Below are 24335 nucleotides of genomic sequence, written 5' to 3'. Positions count from 1 at the left end.
TATGGATTAGAATATTAATTTAATTTAGGACATTCAAATAGATAATTGAAATTTATATCAAAATCAATATCTTAATTCTTTAAAATTATTAATTTTTTATTGAGAAACTTTAATCATTAATCATAAACAATCCATAAAATTTATGGACGACGGTGGATCAATTAAGATTTGAAGAAAAACACGGTGAATTTAAAAGCTTTAAAAGCTTGCCGACCGAGATTTAAAAGCTTGAAGAAACAATAAATAAGTTGTAATCACAAGTTTCTTCACTAATTTGACAAACACAAAATCGATTGCAGCCAGAAGCGTGAAATTCGATTTGAACTTCTAAAATTTTCTTTCCTTCTTCTGGCTTTCAATATAAAATCAAATTCCCAGATTCATAATCTTTAATCAAATAATCTTTAATTCAAATGATAATCGATAATTAAAGAATCTTGATTTAAATTTTTAAAAAATATGTAGCGGAAACATAAAAACAAATCATTAATCATCCATGTAAAATTACAAGTTCTCAATCAGGACTCTGATACCACATGTAAACTTAAGGTTCATGATTATACAATAAAACCCTAACATTGTATATAACGATAAGTGGCAAGATCTTTAAACTAGATGATTTACAAATTAAAATTAGTTAATGAAAAACATACTTTGATCCATGATAATCTTGTTGAGGAATTGTGTTTTCTCTCACTTGCCTTCCTGGACTTAATTTAAATTTCTTGATGGGAAGAATAAGCTACTTAATGAGGCAGTGAGAGGATCAATCCCTAAGGTTCTATTTATAGACACCACCCATCATTGTGTTGAATTAGGGTATTATCTTTTAACCTAGTGAGTCTAATAAAATAATAAGTCCAAAAGAGATAAATAATATATAATGCAATTGGGTCACATTAATGATAATATTATATTTAAGAATAAATCTAACATGAGGAATATCAAATATTGTGAATCCACTAATGCACTGAGCTACAACACCCTCACCCACCTTGAGAATATACTGTTCATATTGCTTGCAACTTCGAAGAGAGATGGCAGAAACAAGTAGTGTAATATTGAAAAAACATTAAACAAGCATATAATTTTTCCATGATCAACGGTTCCAGCATGCAAGAAGCTATATAACCAAATAGAGAAAAATTCTACGTTCAAGCAACTATCTTTTCTTTTTCCTAGAAAATTCTAAAGTAAGCACTAATGTTTTGAAGGGCAGCAAAACTTCACTATTCTAGTTAACATATTATCAAAGTCAGTAACTCTTCTGTTCAAATCACAAGATGACATGGAGTTTCTAAATCTAAAATTCATTATGAACAAAAGAAGAAGTCATTGTTATAGTCGAGATTATCTATGGTTCTCTCTCCACGTCCGAATGAGCACTATATCCACCTACTACAACACAAAAATCAATACTCTACTAAAATCAAATGCAAAAATCCTACAATCAAAAAGAAAACTTACCAATTATAAATATATCTTAAAAAGCTCTTCCAAGTCCAAAACTCAAGAAGCATTGTCGAATATAACATCGCGGAGCTCAACCAACTATTGCATAAGCATTAAGTAGGCCGAACTAGAATGCTTCTGCAACTTTAGTAATATAAATACAAACCTCTAGCAATATAAATCAGTAAAAACATGATAGAAAGAGGCACATACCAACCTCTCGAAGCTCTCGTACATTTGTAACATTGCAGAGAGTATGAGAAAATGAGAGAACAATTCGAAACATACTAGAAGTAACACAAAAGTCATAACAAACAATATGATACAGAAGAAAAAAAGTTCCAGATATATTCAATGAGCAAAAGGTGTTCCAACTTATTGATTCAAAAAGTATTATGCAACGTGGTAACATATGTAAAGCCAGTGAAGTTGCAGATTACAAGGAAGGAAAATTTTTAAGTCTATGTATGCGCAGTTGGACCAGCCAAAAGTGAAGTTCCAGAATTTGCAATTGCTCAACATCCACCTTCACAATAAAATTCCAATTCACATATTACATCGTAAACTAACACATACCAATAGTTTTTGTTATTCCAAGGGTATCAACAATAAAATTCTTCCAATGTTATGTTATACCAAAATGTCAATTCACTTATTACATCTCTTTAATTGAAATTTCTACATATAATATACTTTAGATTATTCAACTCTCTGAAAATCATTTGTAACCGATGATAATTTCCTTTGAGCCTCTAGCACTAAATAAGGACAGAAAGAAAAAAGGCATCAACAAAATGACCATGAGTTAAGAGAAAAAGATCGGACCATAAATGGAACTAGATAGACACATAGAAATTATAGACTTTTTTTCTCCTGATACAAAACAGACAAAAGCATATACTGATGAAAAAAGATAAAAGAAACAAATAATCTCCCTAAAAACATATATTATCTTTGAGGAAAAGACTTACCTTAGTTAAAACCAAGACAATTGTCACAATAGCTGAGAGTGGATAAGGAAATAATAAATTGTCAAACCATCTAAAACTAAGAAATATGTTTTGTTCATATTTTACTTTCTAGATGTACCTCGGTCCTTGCCATTTCGGTTGCTCCAATAAATTCATGCAATTGTGGGGAAAGGCTACATAACTTGCTAAAACCACCCCCTCTTTTCTTCGCCTTGTCAGAACTGCATTACAAAGAACAATAACTCATTCATTAAAGACTCAAATCGAAATTTCAAGTGTCTTTTCTTTCTCATTCAAAAAAAATATATATAAAATTTTTCACAAATATATGAAACGTTGCAACCTGAAACTACCTTTAGAATGGACATAAAACTCACAAACCAAGAAAATAGAAGCTAAAGCTAAAAACACCATCTGACGACAGAATTACAAAAAAGAAAAAGAACGAAAAGAAAAGTCCAACAATAAATAATTTCAAATTGAATACATTTTTTTAACGAAAAGAACTTGATTTTCATTGAGAAAAAAGAAAGAATATATGGACATTCAACAAGAAAAACCACAAACAGGAGATACACTACTTCAAATTCAATTTTATGAAAAAACCACCCATGGAGTTCTATAGTACTTAAATAAAAATTTCAAATCTTTCCTCTAAAAATACTCAATTCTTAAATAGTAGGTGATCCCCTTCAAACATAATGTCCATACCACAAATTTGACAGTGCTAATCCATAAACTTTTTCTCTCCCTTTTAGACCATGGCCACAAAACAGACTCAAAACATTGTTTTTACCGTGCCATTCAAACTTTTGAATCAAAGTCTCCGAAAAGTTCTACAGTCTAATTAATGAAAGAAAATGGTGAAGATTGTTCCCAACATAGGCATAAAAAACAAGGGAAATTGCCAAAAATAGGTTAAAAAAAGAGTTTTAAATGAATTTTGGGACAAGTTTTCAAAAGAAAGACTTTTAGGACAATTTGGGTGTGAATGGACAAAAATGCCCTTCCTTTCCTTTCCCTCTTCCACGTTTGGTTTCCCTCTCTTCACGATCGATTCCTTCTCTTTCGCGTATAGTTCCCTTTCCCTTCTCTTTTCTTTCGCGTAGAACACCTGAACCTACTCCGCCCATCGTCGCTTGCCCATCGTCGCTTGCCCTTCGTCGCTTGCCCTTCGCCGGTCGTTGTCCAATGCATTTCGTCGCTCCTCTTCGGACCATTCAATCAACTTCGAGCGTTTTTTCTTATTTGGGTGAGTTTCATGTCTAACCGATTTTCAATTTATCTGCTGTAAGTAAATGTTTGGTTGAGGTATTTGGTGCTATTTTCATCCGTAATTGTCTGGCTTTTGGAATTGGACTTATTTGCCGTAAATTAGTTTCGTCAAAGTTTGGTTTTAGGTTCTTAGCAAGTTCAATGGGTAGTGAAAAATGAATTGAACTAGAGGATGAGGATTTAGTTGGATCAAATAAAGGAGGAGTAAGCAATAGGAATAGAAGGAATGAAGGTTTTTTTTTTATCTCGCACGTATTTTTTTTTATCTCGCACCTATCTCGCACGTTCCAAACTTTCACTATTTATTTCAAAATCAACTTGGTACACCTCCTAATCCATTTAGAGCCATTCTTTGCATGTTTAGTAACTCTCTTAGGCCCTCATGCTTTATCTCGCACGTATCTCGCACACATCTCGCACGTATCTCGCACGTTCCAAACTTTCACTATTTATTTCAAAATCAACTTGGTACACCTCCTAATCCATTTAGAGCCATTCTTTGCATGTTTAGTAACTCTCTTTACATCTTGTACACATCTTGTAGGTTCTTAAGTTCAAATCAATTTTTGAAGATATAAAACTACTTAAGGTAGTTTAAGGATGGCACATGCTCGGATTTTAGTGCGTCACGGTGGTGCATGGGATGAGGGACGAAGAAAATATGAAGGAGGAGTGTTAAAAGGCATTGTTGTCCCTAAAGAAATAACGCACAAAGATTTACAGTCTGAACTATATGACCTTGCAGAAGTTGACCCTACAAAGTTCGACGTAAAGATAAGATGTATATATGAGATCAAAGGGGAAAAGGAAGCTCCTCCATTTGAGTTAAGCAATGACCGTGATTTAAAGTTTTATATTCTTAGTGAAAATCCATTGGAGATCCCCCTATACCTATCATTTGAGCCTACAAGCAATCGAAGCATGAAAGTGTTAAACAAAGATTACAATTGAGTATCTGGGAGCAACCAAGTTCAAAATTTAAACCCTCATCCTCCAATTGGAATGGATACATTAGATGAGAATAAAGTTGATATTGGTGAAGTTCAGGTTGGCTTGTGTGATAACATGATATGGACCAATTCGGCTATATGAGAATCATATGAGTCATATCATTCAAAAGATTATACTTTTACATGGGAGTCAGTTGAGATGTACAATGAATTGTTTGACATCCCAGAACAAAGAGATGCTCCTACAAAAGATTGCAAAGGAAAAGGTAAAGTTGACTACAGCTCCTCTAGTCGGGAGTTGAAGACAAAAGGAAGTGGCTGGTCCCAAGAAAGCTCTACAAGTGAAGAGTTGGATGTAGGACAAATCTTTTTTTGCAAGAGAGATTTGTCAATGAGATTAAGTGTGTTGGCAATGAAAAAAAAATTCAGTTTGTAGTAAAAAAGTCTACAAAAGAGGTTCTTTTCGTTAGATGCATCGACAACAAGTGTGGTTGGAGATTGCGAGCGGTTAGACTGAAGGATTCAAATATATTCAAGATTAAAAAGTATGTGAAAGTTCATTCATGTTCTCTTGAGTTTTTGAATCGTTCCCATAGGCAAGCAAAATCTTGGGTTGTTGGAGAATTAATAAAGTCCAAATTCAAGGGACCCGGTCGCATATACAAACCACATGATATCATAGAAGACATGAGGCAAGACTATGGCATAATGGCATAAATATGAGTTATGAGAAAGCATGGCGTGCCAGAGAAAATGCATATGAACGAGTGCGAGGGTCTCCTGAAGAGTCATATAATCTTTTGCGTAGATATGGTGAAGCACTCAAATTTACAAATCCAGGTACAATATTTCACATGGAACTCGAAGATGATCATTTTAAATATCTTTTTATGGCTGTTGGTGCATGTGTTAGAGGATTCTTAAATTGCATTAGATCGGTCATAGTCATGGACGAAACATTTCTTAAGAACAAATATCGGGGTCAGTTGATAGTGACCGTTTGTTTAGATGGTAACAATCAGATCTATCCTCTAGCCTTTGGAGTAGTTGATAGAGAAACAGATGACTCAATACAGTGGTTCTTAGAAAAATTGAAAGGTGCAATAGAGGAGGTGCCTAATCTAGGCTTTGCGACAGATCGGAAAACATGCTTCGCCAATGGTATTTCATCAGTTTTCCCCTCTGCATTCCACGGCCTTTGTGTCCAACATTTGAGTCAAAATTTGCATGATAAATATAAGAATGACACGGTTGCTACTTTGTTTTATAATGCATCGAGAACATATCGTGAATCAACGTTTGTAGAAGCGTGGAGACATCTTCTTGCATTTCCTAATGGTTCAGGGAAATATTTAAATGATGTTGGAATAGCACGGTGGTCTCGTGTTCACTGCCCAGGAAGACGGTGTAACATGATGACAACAAATATAGTAGAGTCCATGAATTCTATACTGAAAGAACCTAGAGATTTGCCTATTGCTTCATTCCTTGAAAATGTTCGAGCTTTGCTACAACGTTGGTTTTGGGAGCGTCGAGAAGAAGGCATTAAAGTGACGTCTACATTGACCAAATGGGCAAAGTTAGTTATTCAAAAGAAACAAGAAGGAGCTTTGACAATGAAGGTCAACCCAATTGACTGTTACCAATTTCATGTCAAAGATTTAGATAAGGAGGAGGTCGTAAACCTTCAGACTAAAGAATGCACTTGCAAGGAGTTTTAAGTTGAGGAACTACTATGCTCACATGCCATTGCTGCAGCACGGGATCGTAATATAAATATTTATAGTTTATGTGCTAATTATTACACTAATGAATGTTTGTTGGCTGCATATGCGGTGGCCGTCTATCCAGTTGGGAATCAGTCAGATTGGAAGACAAGCGAAGACTACGACATATGACTGTTTTACCTCCAAAAGTAGTCAAAAGAGTTGGTCGACCGAAGAAAAAGAGGATTCCAAGTGTTGGTGAAGCTCCGAAATTGCATAAGTGTGGTCGGTGTAAACAAATAGGTCACAACAGATTAACGTGTACCAATCCAATTTCATATACCGACAAGTCGAGCATACAAGATTAGAAATTTCTCTACCAATGTACTAAGTATTACACTAATTAATGAATGTTTGTTAATGATGCGTTTTCTTAATGATTTGTCCCAACATTCTTACTTTCTGTGCTTCCAGATGGATGAAGAAGACGAAAATAACAATTGGCTTATTCACTTAAGAACACAAGAAACTGGTTTTAGGATCGTTTAAAAATAACTAAACGTTCGTTTAAAAATATCTAAATGATCGTTTAAAAATAACTAAACGATCGGTTAAAAACAACCAAACGATCGTTTGAAAACAACTAAACGATAGGTTAAACAAAACTAAACGATCGATTAAAAACAACCAAAACATCGTGTGAAAACAACCAAACGATCGTTTGAAAATAACTAAACGATCAGTTAAACAAAACTAAACGATCGGTCAAACAAAATTAAACGATCGTTTAAAATTACCAATCGATCGTTTGAAATTAACTAAACGATCGATTATAAACAACTAAACGATCGTTTAAAAAAACTAAACGATCTTTTAAAATAACGAAACACACCCGCGAATTGTTTACAACCGCGATTCAACATTTCAAAAAAAGTACGCGAATTTACAATATTGCCCATTTGGTAAAAACAACCGATATATATGTTCCGCCTTCTTCGTTCGTTTTTCGTCACTTCGCAATACACAACCGCACTGATCACTCACCTTCGTTTTCTCTCAGTCCATTGTTCTCTCAGACCATTTTTGTCTTAGTCCATATTTTTCGTCAACGTCAAAAGGTATTTTCCCGAACTTTTCCTTTCTTTATATTTCAAACGTTTCGACTTCTGTCTTGAAAAACTGTCATTGTGTTCTTAAATTATTATTGTGAAGCATTTAGGGTTTCGGATTCGACTTCTGTCTTCAATATAGTTCTCCAGATTGTTAAATTTATTACTTTCCGATTAACTATATTTTCAGGATGACTGTACCTAGCGACAAGTATTTCCCTGCCACTGTGTCATGCCAAGTGCATAAGATCGACAGTCTTATTAAGGATAAACTGACCAAGGACCAGCTGTAAATGTTCGAAAAAATAATTTTTGGTCCATTGCTGAATGTGAACATGGTCTTCAACGGCCAGTTGATCCATCATTTCTTGCTGAGGCAGATACCTGAAGACGGTAACGCAGATGAAATCTGTTTCTCAGTTTTGGGGAAGAACGTCCATTTTACCCAAAAGGAATTCAACATCATAACTAGATTGTGGCCAACAAACAATCCATTAGAGAAAGATTGCGATAGCAAGCGCCTACGGAGTCTTCTATTCGGATCAGAAAATAAGAAACTAATAACATGCTTGGAAATTGAGGAATTTTCAAGAATTTTGAGTTTACAAATGATGACGATGCTGTGAAGGTTGCCTTGGCCGTCTTCATAGAAACTGTGATGGTCGGGAAGGATAAGAAAACACAGTTTGACATGAATATTTTGGGAAGAGTTGATGATGAAGAAGCATTTAAAAGCTTCGATTGGTCAACTTTCTTCTACACTCGTCGGCTCAACAGTTTTAAGACAAGTCTCCAAGGAAAAAAAGAAGCATACGAGCTGAAAAAGACACGAAGTTCCAAAGCAGTGTCATACTACAACATCAAAGGCTACGTGCTTGCTTTTCAGGTGATTTTTATTTGTTCGTAAACTTTAAGTAAATGCCAATTGAACATCAAAGTTTAACATATTTGTTTAAATGTTGTAGGTGTAGGCTTCTGAAGTACTCTCAACTGCAAATGAGCACCTGGCCACAAGAAACAGTAAGGGATTAATCCCTAGGATATTGAGATGGAATTGTACGCAAGCTCCATCTTACAAAATGCAGCAGAAGAACATATTCGACAACAAAAATGTAAGTAAAACTTGTCAGTGATCGTTTAATACAATTACACGATCGTTTAATACAATTACATTGCAGACTGTTGTTCAACCTAAACTGAAGATGTCAACCCAAGAGAAGGCTTTCATGGAGAGTCGAATTCGAGGGGATGATAACATGCAAATGGAGGACGATGAATCCATTGGAGCAATGAACAACAAATCATTGGAGCAATCAGACTCATCTCCACAAAGAGAACAACTGTCACCCCAAAGAGAACAACTGTCACCCCAAAGAGAACAAAGTCAAACAGTGGCTGGCGAGTCTGAAATGCATCCAATCACCAAGAAGAAACATTTCAGATCAAAGAAGTCCAATGACAAAGAAGAAAAAAGTCATTCAAAATCCTACAAGAAACTGAAGAAGGAAATAAAAGAAGTTCGTAAGGATTTATCCACACTGACTTCTATAGTCTGTAGGATGGATGACACAATCACAAAGCAGTCATTGGAGCTGTATGAAATGAAGCAGATGCTGGAGAGATTGGTCCAGGTAAAATTTGTTTTCATAATACATTAGTTACACGATCGTATAACTTTGATAGACGATCGTTTATCAAAGTTACTCGATCGTTTAACTTTGATAGACGATCGTTTATCAAAGTTACGCGATCGTTTACTTTTATATACACGATGGTTTAACAATACATTATTTTTTAATTTTATGTTCGTTTTTATTTGTTTATTAGAATCAAACTGAAAATCAAGGAAATGATCATACTGATCAGAATGACAATGAGTATGTTGTTTAAGAACAACATACTGAACAACAACCTACTGAAGAACAACATACTGAACATCAAGAGGAAACCCAAAGGTTAACATTTCCTTCATTGTTTACTAATTTATAAATACCTAACAATTGTATTTGTTTTCTTATTTTCATGTTTTTTCTCATTTTGTTTAGGGAACATCAACAGGAATGTGGTAATGATATAAGCATAGACGGTAGGGATGCAGACTTGCTAATGACTATAAGAGATATATCGGATAGTCTAAGTCATCAAATTCAGAAAGAAACAGATCTGCCACAAATGATTACTACCCTTCCACTTGTGAGTCAACCTCTTGCACTTTGTGAATTGGCTCCATTGGATCAAACTGTACATGAAGAATCTCAACTGGTATGTATACACAACAAATTTGTAGTCGTTTGAATTAATAGTTTGTTACTTGTTTAATACGATTACATTGCAGGAAACAATAAAAAAACAGGTTGAGATTCAAAAAAATGATGAAGCAGTTACTTTGGTTCAAAAAGAACCAGTAACTGTGTCTGATAAAGATGAACAAGAAAAACCAATAAAGAGAAGAAAACTATGTAAAATAGAAAATAAAAAGGTGCAAGATGAAGATGAACAAGGTAATCCACCCACAACATCTGCTCAGATCATATCAGAATCTACAACACCTGTCCCAGATGTGGAAATCAGAGAAGTAGATAGATATAATCCGATGTGGCAAGTGGATCCAAAGTTATGGAAGAAATACTTACAATGGAAAAGATCAAGAAAAACAACCCATGAACAAAGGAAAGTAGTCTCCACAACCAGAAAGAAAGACTTTTTCAGACAGCTTGAAGAAAACACATGGGTACATGGAGACGTAAGTACTCTTCCCAAACGATCGCTTCTATTAACTAAACGATCGCTTATATTAACTAAACGATCGCTTCTATTAACTAAATGATCGTTAAGTTAATATTACACGATCGCTTAGTAAGTAAACGATCACATGTACATTTCTTAAGCGATCGCTTATACTCTCCTTTCATTCACTAAACGATCGTTATTTTTTCTTTGTAGACATTGGATTTGCTATTATCCCACTTGCTGAATAAAATGTTGCATCTCAATCACCTTTGCAAGCGTTCTTTTAGAATATTACATTCCTCGTTTCTAGTAAGTTGTTATTCTTTAATTTTTTTTTTTTGTATAGAAGTTAAACTGCATCATTATATTCTGACTAAATTTTTTGACTTGTTCTTGAAGCTTGGAATCAATAAACCAGACTGCATTGTTTGGAACCATATTTTCGATACTCATCTGGTGACACCAGATAATAAGAAAGCTGAATGGACAGACCCAACAGCACACCTAACTATATAGACAGAAAAAGATGTGGAATACTATTTCAACACTGCTGTTGCTGATTACGACCACATACCAGGGTGGGGAGATGTCAACTACGTGATTAGCTGCATCAACATAAAAGAACACTGGTTGGCTATTGCAGCTGACTTGAGAAAATGCAAGATCTACGTGTTCGACTCAATGCCAAATTATGTTGAGCAGAAACTTGTTGATGAAGCTCTTCAAATGCCTGCACGATGCATCCCCTCACTCGCGATTGCAATTGGAGTCAACCTCCATTCAGATCATTTCACATATGGCCCTTGGCCAATACGCAGATCGAAGGCCACATTACAGAAAGGGCGTTCATTGGATTGTGAAATTTTCTGTTCTAAATTTGTTGAATGCCTTGTAACTGGTAATGACCTTGGTTGTCTAACTGTGCCAAACATGAAACTATTTAGACAACAATATGTGCTGGAACTTTGGGCCAATAAATACTTTTGCTAAATAAAAAAAATATATATTTCGTTCTTGTACTTTTGAGTTAATATTTGTATTCGTTTATATTATTTTTTTATGTAATTTTTATAGAGAGAATAACATATTATAATTTTAAACTTTGTTATAAAATAAATACTTTGTGATATTTTCAATTAAACGCGGCCAAAATTGAGAAAGAATATTTGAGTTAATATTTGTATTCGTTTAGATACATATCACAAAATATTCGTGTAGAGAAATACTCATCGCGCACATATGTTTAAGCGATCGTTTAGTAAAGTCTAAACGATCTTCTTAATAAACGTCAAAATATTAAGCGATCGTTTAGTAAAGTCTAAGCGATCGTTTGGTAAAGTCTAAACGATCGTTTGGTAAAGTCTAAACGATCGTTTGGTAAAGTCTAAACGATCTTCTTAATAAACGATGTCTAAACGATCTTCTTAATAAACGATGTCTTAACGATCTTCTTAAAATCATAAAAAAATTAAGCGATCGTTTAGCTACAAGTAGTTTTGCAACATAGAGAATAATCGATACTACTAATTGAAATGCCAATTGATACTAATTGAAATGCAACATAGAGAATAATCGAACAGCCAATTGATACTTGTGATTTATGTAAATATTTCAATACATAGGAGTGTTGGTCCATAATTGAAATGTTAATTGTTTTCTAAAGTAGGACATGTTTTCTTGACATAATGTATCTAAACCAACACCAGCAGCTATGTACTCAAAATACTTAATTGTGAATACGCCACAATCACTATTATTTCGTTGAAGTGGAATTGAGTCAACAATGACAACTGGCCAAGGTTCCTTGTATGTCGATGATCTACCTCTCCTATCAAAGAAGCCAGTACTATCTAACAACTTTGGCACCAACTGTCGAATGGGCAGTAATATGTTTGTCATCTCTTCGACAGTTGTAAGTGACGGAAGCGAATCCCAAACCTTCACTTGACAACTTACCAAATCCAAGCATAATAGAACCCAATGTTGCCATGGACATTGAATGGAGAGTAAACGTAATCAACACTTGCCCAAGGATCTTGGAAGTCCTCTTTTGACCCGACAACATAGTCAACCAACCTTTACTCTTCGTCCCAGTCAAACGGGCGATTCTATTTAATACATTATTTGTATAGAGGCCACTTCGAAACTAAAATTAGCTGCAAAGAAAAACATACAAACGCAAATATCAGACCGAAAGACAAATATCAAACGCAAATACATACATAAAGTAACGTGACGATTCCAAACCATAAAGATTGTGTCTGCAGTTGTGAAGTTCTGAGAAGAAGGTATCCCGACTGCCTTAATCTTCAAGCGAATGAAAAGAAAAAGTGCATCCAAATGCTAATAGAAACAAAAGTAAGCAGTAAATGTATAGAACCATAACAATGAAAAAATTATAATTGCATAAATGATAAGATAATCCCTTACCTCATCCGCCAACCACCGACGACACATAAACAAGTCTCTGAAAAAAACCTTCGATTTTTTCCCATGAAAAGTTTCACGCAGCTCATCGTCTGTACGCTTGTCTGTAATCCAAGATCGAAGTCTATCTAAATGGACGTCAAGTATTTTGTGCATAGGATCATAAACAATTGGTTCAGACTGAGAGGTGCTGAAGCAATTTTCAACTTCTCCTCTTCAGGTGTCATCTCAATGACCGCCTTAATTATAAACTGCAAATAGAAAAAGGCAAATGTATTTAGGACAAAGAAATAAGCACAAAATCATGCGATCCTTAAGTAAGTTACTATTGCTTGCTACTTACCATTGGCGAGTCAAACACCTGGCTTATAGTTTGAGACTTTGGTGATTGTTGGCACACCCACCTCAGCATTCGTGGTATGGCATGATCGTTTACTTTATCTACACCACATCCAATGATTGGTATAGACTCATATGCCCAAACCTATTCGACATTTGACAAACAAGTTTAGGAAGTGCCACAAGATATATATAGATATATAAACAAGTGGTTTCACAATCGTTTGAAAAAAACTAAACGATCGTTAAAAAAAAACTAAACGATCGTTTAAATAACTAAACGATCGTTTAAATAACTAATCGATCGTTTAAATAACTAAACGATCGTTTAAATAACTAAACCATCGTTTAAATAACTAAACGATCGTTTAAAAGTTTTGAAGTAAGAAGTAAGAAGTCACATACCTGTAATGCATGCGGAAATCCATTGATAGTATATTTTTTCGTCTGTGTTGATTTCTTCTTTCCCTTGGCATATTGCTTGTCCAAGGCTCTTTTCAAGGCACTTAGCGTGCGTTCAAAAACAATCCGACCCCAATCATAATTATTAAATGTATTCCAATCATCAGCAATCTTGAAAAAACCAATGTCGACTTTGGTTCGCCTATCTTTTCCCAACAAAGATATCTCTATAAAGTAGACTAAAGCTAATTTCACAATATCATCGTCATCACCCTCGTATTCCAAAAATATATCCTCTAAGTCGCTAACATAAATACACTCCTTGTCTTTGAAAAACTTCTCCAACAGTCGACTATTCCCAACCAACTGAATATAGTCCTCTTTAGGACCCCATAGTCCAGTTATGATGTTAAACTCTCTCCTACCGAAAGTACAAACAACGCCCCCTAGTAAGAAACTTATAGAATCCTTTCCTTCATCTTCCACCTCCCTTAACAGTAAGTAGTGGATGAGTGGCCCATTAAAGACAATATTTAGGTCCAAAAAGTTTCCAAACTTTGTTTTCCTAAATAAGGCTAATTGATCGGGTTTGAGTTTGGCCTTAATATTATGTGTTGTCTTTTCTAAATGAGACAAACAACTTACTAGGGAATAAAAATGATGGGAAGGATTAATCTTGTACAAGGGTCCGTCGGTCGATGTCGATGTTGATGTCATGATTGAAGCCTGAAGAAAAAGGAACAAATTCCAGCAAATAAGTCGATTCCAAAACCAAACATTTACAGAAAATATATTGAAAATGGGTTACAAATAAAACTCACTTAAACAAGAGAAAGCGCTCAAAGTTGATTCTTCGGTTCGAAAAGGAGAAGTGACAAAATGCACTAGAGGACCGACGATAGACGAACAGTCGGAGTATCTTCGAAGAGCAGAGTGGGAAATTTCAAAAGCCAACGAAAGGAGATGTTTTTCTTTTTACTTCAGATGTTCTACGCGAAAGAGAAGGAAAAGCGAACGTGGGTAGGCGAAAAATTCAATAGAGAGCGATAGAAATTTAATGAAGGGCATTTTTGTCCATTCACACCCAAATTGTCCTAAAAATCTTTCTTTTGAAAACTTGTCCCAAAATTCATTTAAAGCTCTTTTTTTAACCTATTTTTGGCAATTTCCCAAGAAACAACAACTCGGTGGTACAACTTAAGAAGAATACTTGTTGTTGTAATTGCATATAAGAGAGCTACAATCTAGCTAGACATTCAAAAAGTCTAACATTCTCCCATCTTTTGTCATTCAAGAGGTCTTAGCTCTGCATTCTAGTTCCAAGATTAATCCGTACTAGTTTATCCATAAAAATTAAATATACTATCAAAGCATAAACTTCAACTAATTAATTATTTGTTCTTTATGTTACTTACCGAAAGTGACGACGATAAGAGATCAAATGAAGGCGAGAGAAAGCCATATGAAATAAACAACTGTACACAAACAACTGAGCAAGTCTGAGAGATGAACAAAATGAAGCCAATACACAAACAACTGAACAAGTCTGAGAGATGAAATAGAGAAAGTGACGAAAGTGAAAGTGACATCGTCGTAGAGAAAGTTGAGAAATAGAGAAAGTTACTTACCGGCTGCCGAAAGTGATGACGAAGAGTTAGCAGTAGCTTCTCCATAGACGTTCAAGTGACGTCGTTGTCAGTAGAACGGCAGCCGAGAGAGTTTCGTTCGTGAGAGGGGCGAGGGTACCACGACTTCGATTGTGAGAGGGGCGAGGGTTTCGTTCGACAGTTGCGCGAGAGAGGTAATCTTCGTGAGGCAGCCGAGAGAGGTTTCTTCATTCACAAAAAAACAAAACGAAAAAAGAACGAATTTTTTTTTGGTTTTTGGTGTTTTTGGGCGGGATTTTCCCCCAATTTTCTTCCTTTTCAATAGCCCATTTACAATGAGCTATCATTCAAAACTATTGAAAGTCTATTTTGTTGTAGTGAGATTTAAAAAATTCACATACTTTATACATGATTTTTTACTATTGTTCTAAGATTTCATTTATTATCTTAATTAGGATTTCGTGTTTTTTAAAATCATTTTAACCTTCACATCCATATTAAATACAATTGATTTTTGAAAATATATAATAAATACTACATTAATTATATTATACCAAATTTATTATCTATTTTATAACTTCTATAATTATTATAATAAATAATCTAAAATTATATCTGCATTTATTATTAGGATATCATTTGTTATAGATTTACTTTTAACATGCTATTAAGTTGAAACTAATATGGTAATATTGTATTTAATAATTTTTATAAATTCATTTTATTCAATTTCATCCTCAACTCAATATCAAATTTTCACGAACCTAATTTCCGACATCGTCCACCATTACAATTTTCTCCGATCAGTTTTTTTATTTGGTATTTCGATTTTGTTCTTCCCTTTTCTATTTCCTTCAAGTATATTCGATAAGTCTGAAAAAAATTTCATTCATATTTCTTTATCCTTACTTTTTATGTAAATTTTGCCATATATATCTCAAGCTTTATTTTTTCTTGAAGTGTCTATAACTAAAAGTTCTTCAATATTTCGGTCATCTTTTACATATAAAAGAATTTAAAAATCAAAATTAAATTACACGTAAATACAATAAAAACAAAAGATAAAATATAATTAAATAGAAAAGAAAATTTAAATATAAATATAAAATTTAAAAATCAAATAATACATAAATCAAAATATTAAAAAATTTAAAACTCCAAGTTAAATAAATGTGAAGGATAATAAAGAGAAGAAAAATTTTATAAAAATATATATTAAACACACACACATATGTATAATGGAAGGAAAATAATAAAAATAAAATAAGAAATAGTAAACACATTTGAATATAAAATTTTAATAAAATAAATAAAAGTAATACAAAATCATAAACGTTGGGAATTGAACTAAACCTTGGAAGACGAAAATTTCAAAAATGAACCAAACATCCATTTATTTCATAAACTTACTTTCTCTAAAGTTGGTTGGAGTAACTGGCCAAAACACTTCAAATAATTTTATTTTTTTAAAAAAAATAAACACTTAAAAATTTAAACCATACATCCCAACATAATTGTAATAAAGTTGATTATAACTTGGATTTCTTAGTTAGATCAGATAAAACCAAACTTAAAAAACGGACAGGAAAACCCACGTTGGAAAAGAATTTTTTTTTTTTTTGTTAACAAGGCCTTAATACTTTTAATTGCACAATTAGTTGTTGTCATTAATAAAGTTTAATACTATTGATCATCATTTTTTCAATTAAAAAAAAAAAAAAAGACAGCTGATATAAACAAAGTTTTGCCGGAATAAATTCAAATACATTTTCTATACTTGGAATCCATCAACAAAAAAAAAAAAAGAACAAATATAGATTACAAACAACTCTTATCTTATCACCAACTTTCTCTATATAAACAACTTAGAATTAGACAAATAAAAAAATCCAAACATACGGTTTGTAATTCAAAGATGTTTGACTTTTCATGGCTTGTTCTTCTTTTCAATGCAACTTTAGCTAGCATATCTTTTTTCACTGGAAATAATGTCTCGTATGATTCAAATACCATAATTATCAATAGTGAACGACGAATATCTTCTTAGGTTTAATTCATTACCCATGTAGCACCCTAGAGATGTAATGATCCAACTTTTTATACTTTTATAAGAAAATCAAAAACTTCTTAAATCAAAATGGAAAATAAAACAAATGCTCATAATCAAAACCTCATATACTTATTAAAATCATAAATAAACAAATGTAAGTAGAAATAAATCTAAAAATAAGTTCCTAGCTCAGACCCTATCTAGTTTTAAAAGAGTAAAAATAAAAATGCATAAATACTGAAATAAAAAACTAATAACATAAGGCGGAAGCAAAAGTGTTTTTCTATGGCACGCTACGGTCACTTCTTATGATTCGCCAACTTTCTTCTGCCTAAAAAATTAAACATAAAACAGTGAGTATAAAAATATACTTAGTAAAGGACCTACTACTAGTCCCGCTAGTTGACTGTTAACTTTCTATTAGAGTCAGGTAAAGTGGTACCCCTAAATTGGCACGTTCCTGAACACACGCAATCTGTGATTCCGTAGGAACATCTTTGGTCTTTGGTGAACCCAAAGGAACACCTAGGACAAAACTAGTTTTCGATGAACATAAGGAACACGTAGGACAAAACTAGTCTTTAGTGAACTCGAAAGAATCACTAAGACAATCGAGCTATGAGTGATCCCATCGAACCACTCATATACATATCATCTCATATTGGACTAGTGATCCCGTCAGACTATTTAATCATAAAAAAAGGTGATGATCTCGAGGGACACCCATGTAGGCACGACTTTAATAGATAAAGCTAACAGTGCACTCTATCCATAACATAACATCATAAACATGGCATGAACATTAATCTTAGCATTCTTAATCACGAGATTAACATTTCATGCATTAACATCAACATCATCAATCAACATAACTCAATCATAACTATCAATCATTAAAACATAAGCTCTGTCATGACTATCAATCGTCATAAATATAAACTCATTATGCATCTTAGCTACATCAATGCATAATGAAAAATTACATGCAAGCTCTTACTTCAATTCGAAGGTCTAGTAGAAGAATCTCTTACCTGGAGATTAGCTTAACCAAACATAATCCCGATAGCAAAGTCAAGTTTCCAAGAATAAATCCTAAACAGTAAGGGTAAATAGCTAAGTTCAATAACTTAATTAACAGTTGCTTAAGGATCCAAAAATCCAGTTAATTCAACTTACCCAAAGTTGAGGTTGAATCCAATTTACCCTTAGTTGGAAAAATTCCACAGCTCAAACTTCCAGTTAAATCTAACCAAATAAATCCAAAATTAAATTATTTAAGGTCTAAAATTAATATTTGTTAGGCATTAACCAAAACCCAATCAACTTACCAAAAAAACGGGTGAAAAATACCTAAAATAAAGGTTCACGGCTTGGCTAAGGGGTTCACGTGTGGCTCGGCGTCGCCTCGAATGGAAAGGCGTTTGCATTCTACTCAGCTGGCGCAGACAAAACCCGAACTGCGGCTGACGATTGACGATGAAGAACCAACTAGCGAATGATCAACGAAATGCAACAGAACGCGGCGACTGATGGCGAACGGAGACGGACGAAGAGATCGACGACAGAAACGGATCGACAGAGGACAAACGACTTGCGGTGGCCATTGAACGGAGGAAGATGGCGGTGGCGGATTGAGTGGTTTTAGGGTTTTTTTCTTCTTAGGGTTTCTTGAGGAAGATGATGAATAGTAACCCACGCATTCTGAGGTCCTTTTTTTTTTTTAAGAAATAATAATATTATTATAACTATTATTATTTCTTCTTTTATTTTTCTTATTCTATCCCGAGAGAAAATCTCATACTCTCTCTCTTCATTTAAAACCTATCAAATCTTTTTTTTTTTAAACTCAAATCTCCCTCTATCTCCTATCACATCAACTTTATCTTTCAAAAAATAATATATAACTTTAAATAATTACACTAACTTCATAATATAATTATTTTAACTTTAAATTCAATTAATTATATACTCCTATATATAATTATTCAAAATTCTTTCAAATACAAATCTTCCAACACAAATCACTTAAAACAAACAAATTCAATCAAAAATTCCAAATTCAATTAATTAGATATTTTTCCAAAATATCTAATTAATTCTAATTTCTACGGATCAAAGATTTCAAACAATTAAATCAAATAACACCTAAAATAATTTCAACAATTGTCAAAATTAAATTTAAGATAATTAAAAATAAATTACCTTAATTTGGGATGTTACAAGAGATGTGGCCTGATTTTATTAAAAAAGATAAGGACAATGGACTTGATGCCATTGAAACATATATTTTTTGGGACCGCCATGAGCCTCAAAGACAAAAGTATGATTTCTCTGGACATCTAGATTTTATTAAATTCTTCCAACTTATATAGGATGTTGGACTTTATGTTGTTATGAGATCGGTCCTTATGTGCGTGTTGAATTGAACTATATGTGGAAGGCTTTCCTTTATTGTTGCACAATATGCCAAGAATTCAATTATGAACTAACAACCAAGTTTATAAGAATGAAATGCAAACTTTCTCGACAAAAATAGCGAATATGTGTAAACAAGCCAACCTCTTTGCATCACAAGGGAGACCAATAATCTTAGCTCAAATTGTAAACGAGTATGGAAACGTGATAACACCTTATGGAGATGCAGGAAAAACTTATATCAATTGGTGTGCTTAGATGGCTGAATCTCTTAACATTAATGGCGTTCCATGGTATAAAAACTGGACCACGTTAACTCAAAAATCTATTGGAAGACTATGACATGGTATAAAACTAACTTTAAAACTCCTTGAGGAATTGACCCGATAGTATTAGACATGCAAGGAATGGGAAAATGTCAAGTTTGGGTAAACGGGCAAAACATAGGTCGATTTTGGCCTTTTATCATTACAAGCAATAATAGTTGCATTGCAACTTGTGACTACAGAGGTGCATATAACCTTAGTAAGTGTGTTGAAAATTGTGGAAATCCCTTACAAAGATGGTATCACATTCAAAGACCGTTCCTTTTCGATGACTAACACGTTGATTTTATTTGAAGAAATTGGTGGAAATCCTCAAAAATTGTCTATTCAAACTATTACCATAGGAACTATATGTGAAAATGCTAATGAAGATAGTAAGCTAGATTTGTGTTATTAAGGAGAACATATCATCTCTGAAATCCAATTTACTAGTCATGAAAATCTGAAGGAAAAATGTGGTTCATTTAAACAAAGTTCATGAAATATAACAAACAATGCTCTTTTTGTAGAAAAAACATACATTGATACGAAAAATTGTTCGATTGATGTATCTGCAAATGCCTTTAGATTAGGTAATGCTACAAATCTATTTATAAGACTCGTCGTCCAAACACTTTATTCAAAGAATTGAGTAATGTAATATATATTTATGCGCGCACACATGTTTGTGTTTGTGAATTTCAAGCTAGCCAAGTCATTTTGTTTATTTTTGTTTAGTGGAATTATTTTTCTTGTCACAAATATGAGGGGAATAAAAAGTCTTACTTTTTCTACGAAATTTCTTAACTTGTTTTATTGAAAGATTAAGTGTCTGTTTGATAAACAAATTAGATTTGTTTTATGTTTTTTTTCTTCAGTTTTTAAAATAAAGGTTTGTTTGACTTTTTCATTTTGTTATTCTTTCAAATTTAAAAACACTTTTAAAATTAAAAAAGGTGAGAGTTGAAGAAAATGGCTTTGAAAAATAGTTTTAAGATAATTCTAAAAATAAAGGCAAATGATTTAGGTGGAGCATATGGAGGATTGAAAGATCTCATTCTAAAATTGTTTCTTCCTATTTTACCCTTCCTTTATAACTATTTTCATTATTGATATTTGAAGGATAATTTTATCATTTTAAATCAAATACATCTTTTAACTTTTTTTTATCGTTATCCTTTTAATTGAATTCTATTAATAAAAATGATTTCTAATTATTAATTATCATTAAATGTAATCAAATGGTAAGAAGCTAGAATTTGAAATGTCTTCTATCTAATTATTTCTTTTAAAAAGAAACCACTCTAAAATTTATGACTTTATTTTTAATTTATAATTACATTGGTTTTCAAACTTTTGGAATTTTAGTAGTTTCGCAATGTCATTCTTGTTGCTATAAAAAGAGTCTTCTCTTAGTTTCTTTTGCACACAATTCAATCTCTCTCAAAATTCATTTTTAAATTTAAAAAATGATAGATAAGGACTTTTTCTTTTTTGTTCCTTCATCTACACTTTTTCCTCCAACAATTCTTTTTTGTATGATTGACAAACAAGGATAAAAATTATTAAGGATTTTCGTTGCACTTCAAGAGTTTTTAATAATTATGTATCTCTTTCCATCATGCTAGCAAATATTTGTGGAATGAATTTGCATGTTAGAAGATTATTTTCGTGTCTTTGTAGACCATTAATATAGATGTTTTATTTGTTATGATATTTTCATTTTTGACGTGGTTCTTCTTCCTTATTTTGAAGTTTATGCTTATTTTTTCTTTCCTCTTTGTATTTTTTCTTTGATATTCAATGATATAGAAAGAAATGTTTAATAATTAATCTATCATTCTTATACCTTTTTATTATTTTAGCAATTTTTTATTTCTTCAATTATCTTTGCATAAATTTTCAAAGAGAATCTAAAAGGAAAAAAAAAATAATAATTCAAAGAGATTGTGACAAATCATGATATTGAAAAATGTTTGAAGTATCACGGGCATCACACGTGTTAAGTACTAGTCTTTATAAGATACATGGTTGTTTTTTCTATTACCATTAATTTAATTTTGAGAGTTGAGTCTAAGAACATGTTTTAGGCTAACCAAACCCAACCTACAAACACTGTTTATTGTTATAAGTGAACAAAGTTAGGTTACTTGTTACGATTATGAAAATCATCAACAGATTCAATTCTTACTCTTTTGTAAACCTTTTCAAACGTTGAATTAATAAAATGGACAATTAAAATTGTCTCATGGAAAAGTAATCTTAATTGAAAGCCTACATTAATTCCCTTAAGAAAATTTAAAGGGTTGATTAATAAAATTATAAGTTTTAGGATGAATATTTAAGGGATGATAATCGGAAATATAGCAATTATATTTTAAATATTAGAATATACAACAATATTTAAAAAAAATTTAAATATAGTAAAATTTGTCAAAATGATAAATCGTATTCTAAATATTGATATATCACTGATAAATCATAAAAGTCTATCAACAATAAAAGAGATTGTTGATATAATTACTATATTTATAATTTTTTAAATCGGTGATACATTGTTTCTACAATCGATAATAATTATTTAGAAAGCTTAAATTGAATAAAAGACCAAAAAGAAAAGATATATTTTCTCCCAAAGATTAAAAGAAGAGAGAGAGAGCGCTAATAAAGAATAGTAATACACATCTTATATTAGCAATGAAGTATATTTAATTATTATTATTATTATTATAAGACGAAAAAAAGGTCAATTAAAACAAATTGAAATAAAGAAAGATTTGACCCAAAAAACACACCACATTTACCATTTGTGCCATTGACATTATCCATCCAATCTGAGAAATAAACACACCTCCGTTTCCGCCATTAATGCCCACTTTCATCTTCTTAAATCCTTTTGAAAGGTTTCCTATTTCTTCGGCCCATATCTCAGAGCTCTCTCATCGATCCACTCCCTCATGTCCCTCAGCACAATCTCCACATTCTCATCAGGCTCTCCTTGAATCAACGAATGGTACATCCCATCGTATAGCTTCAACGTCTTATCCACGCTCGCCGCCTTCTCATACAGTAATTGCGACGACGATGGGCACGTCACTCCGTCCGCCGTACCGTGCACCGTCAGGAACGGCGCTGTAACCTTAGAAAAATTATCCCTAATATACTGCGTTACCCTAACCAATTCCCTCATCGTCCCCACCCTAGGCGGTCCCGTGTACCTTCTAGGATTCGCCGCTATTATCTTCAATTTCTCCGGATCCTTAATCGCCTTTCCCACCATTTTATTGTCCGGCATGGCGGCCCAAGTGTCGGCGACGCCGAAGAGAAGGCCGTATAGGAAGAGTCGGAGCTTACTTGGTTTCATATTTTCTGGTATGACGAAGAGGGGAGCTGAAAAGATGAGGCCGGTCCAGGTGTCTGGATCTGACTGGAAGTACATGAGCATGGTGGCGGCGCCGCCCATGGATTCACCGAAGAGGAACGCTGGGAGGTGGCGGTAGGGCTCGCTACGGCGGGTGTGGAGGAAGAAGGAGAGGGATGCGGCGGCGATTTTGTCCATGTCGCCGAGGTAACAGCGGAGGCCATCGGAGCGGCCGTGGCCGAGGAGGTCAGCGGCGAAGACGGCATAGCCCCAGGAGGCGTAGGAGAGGCAAATTTTTTGGAACATCCAGCCGGTGTCGGAGCCGTAGCCGTGAGTCATGTAGACGGTGCCTTTGAGATCCGGTGAGTCAAGAGGGATGAAGCTTTGTGTGAAGAGCTTGCCATGGGGGGTTTCGAAGAAGGATTTGGTGTTGCGGACGCCTTGTGAAGCGTAGAATTCTTCCTCCGGTTGATCGCCCCAGAAGTTCAGTGGTGGCTCCGGTGGCATTTTCGCCGCTTGTGAGTTTGTGAGGGACGAAAGGGTAGTGGTTGTAATGTAATGTGGAGATGGGAAAGTGGTAGTAGGTGGGGAGGGCAAAATTGTAAATTCACGAACTTAATTTTATTGGGTTTGTTTTTTAATTTTCATTTTGTTGCTTTTTCTTAAAAAAAAAACTTTTTTTTTTTAAAGAAAATGGTAACTCAAAATATATACTTTATATTAGGCTCTTACGTTATCCTTTTATATCAATGTATCTATTTTCTTTTTAAGTTTTGAAAGTCTGAATCTTATTAAATATAGTTGTGATGTGTAATTCTTCCTAAAAAAAAGGTTATTTCAAAATTTTTGTATTTTATTATATACCTGACAATTAGTATATAAGTCATCAAAATCATCTTGATCTTTCATCTCTTGATTGTTATAATTAAAAGGATAGTTGACTTAGAAAAATCTAATTATTTGTATCATCTTTATTGTTCATTAAAAAAATTACGATAGAGTATACATTTAAACATGTTAAGATAAATGTGTTGGTGTTGTTGGCTAAGATCATAAGCAGAAATGAAAAGAAGCCAAACAAACTTATTATTTTGAAGTTTTGATAATTTAGAGGAAGAAATGAATGAAAAACTCTTGAATTCTTTTTTTCAAATTAGTTTTTAATCTAAGACCAAAAAGCAACTAAAGGTTGCGACTATCCTTCCTTTCTCTTTCAAATTTGATCTTTGATTTGGT

General features: G+C 33.3%; 1 protein-coding gene across 1 annotated transcript; it reads right to left on the bottom strand.

Moving 5' to 3' along the window:
* Positions 1–22424: 22424 nt before the first annotated feature.
* On the bottom strand, positions 22425–23906 carry LOC103489918 (caffeoylshikimate esterase). The gene has a single exon (XM_008449259.3). It carries the CDS (start codon positions 23604–23606, stop codon positions 22647–22649), a length of 960 nt encoding a protein of 319 aa, XP_008447481.1. The 5' UTR covers positions 23607–23906; the 3' UTR covers positions 22425–22646.
* Between the last annotated feature and the right edge of the window lie 429 nt (positions 23907–24335).

This window comes from Cucumis melo, chromosome 4 (assembly GCF_025177605.1).
Source record: "Cucumis melo cultivar AY chromosome 4, USDA_Cmelo_AY_1.0, whole genome shotgun sequence".
Lineage (NCBI taxonomy): Eukaryota > Viridiplantae > Streptophyta > Magnoliopsida > Cucurbitales > Cucurbitaceae > Cucumis > Cucumis melo.
Note: the sequence above shows the minus strand (reverse complement) of the source record. Positions and strands in the feature narration are given on the sequence as shown.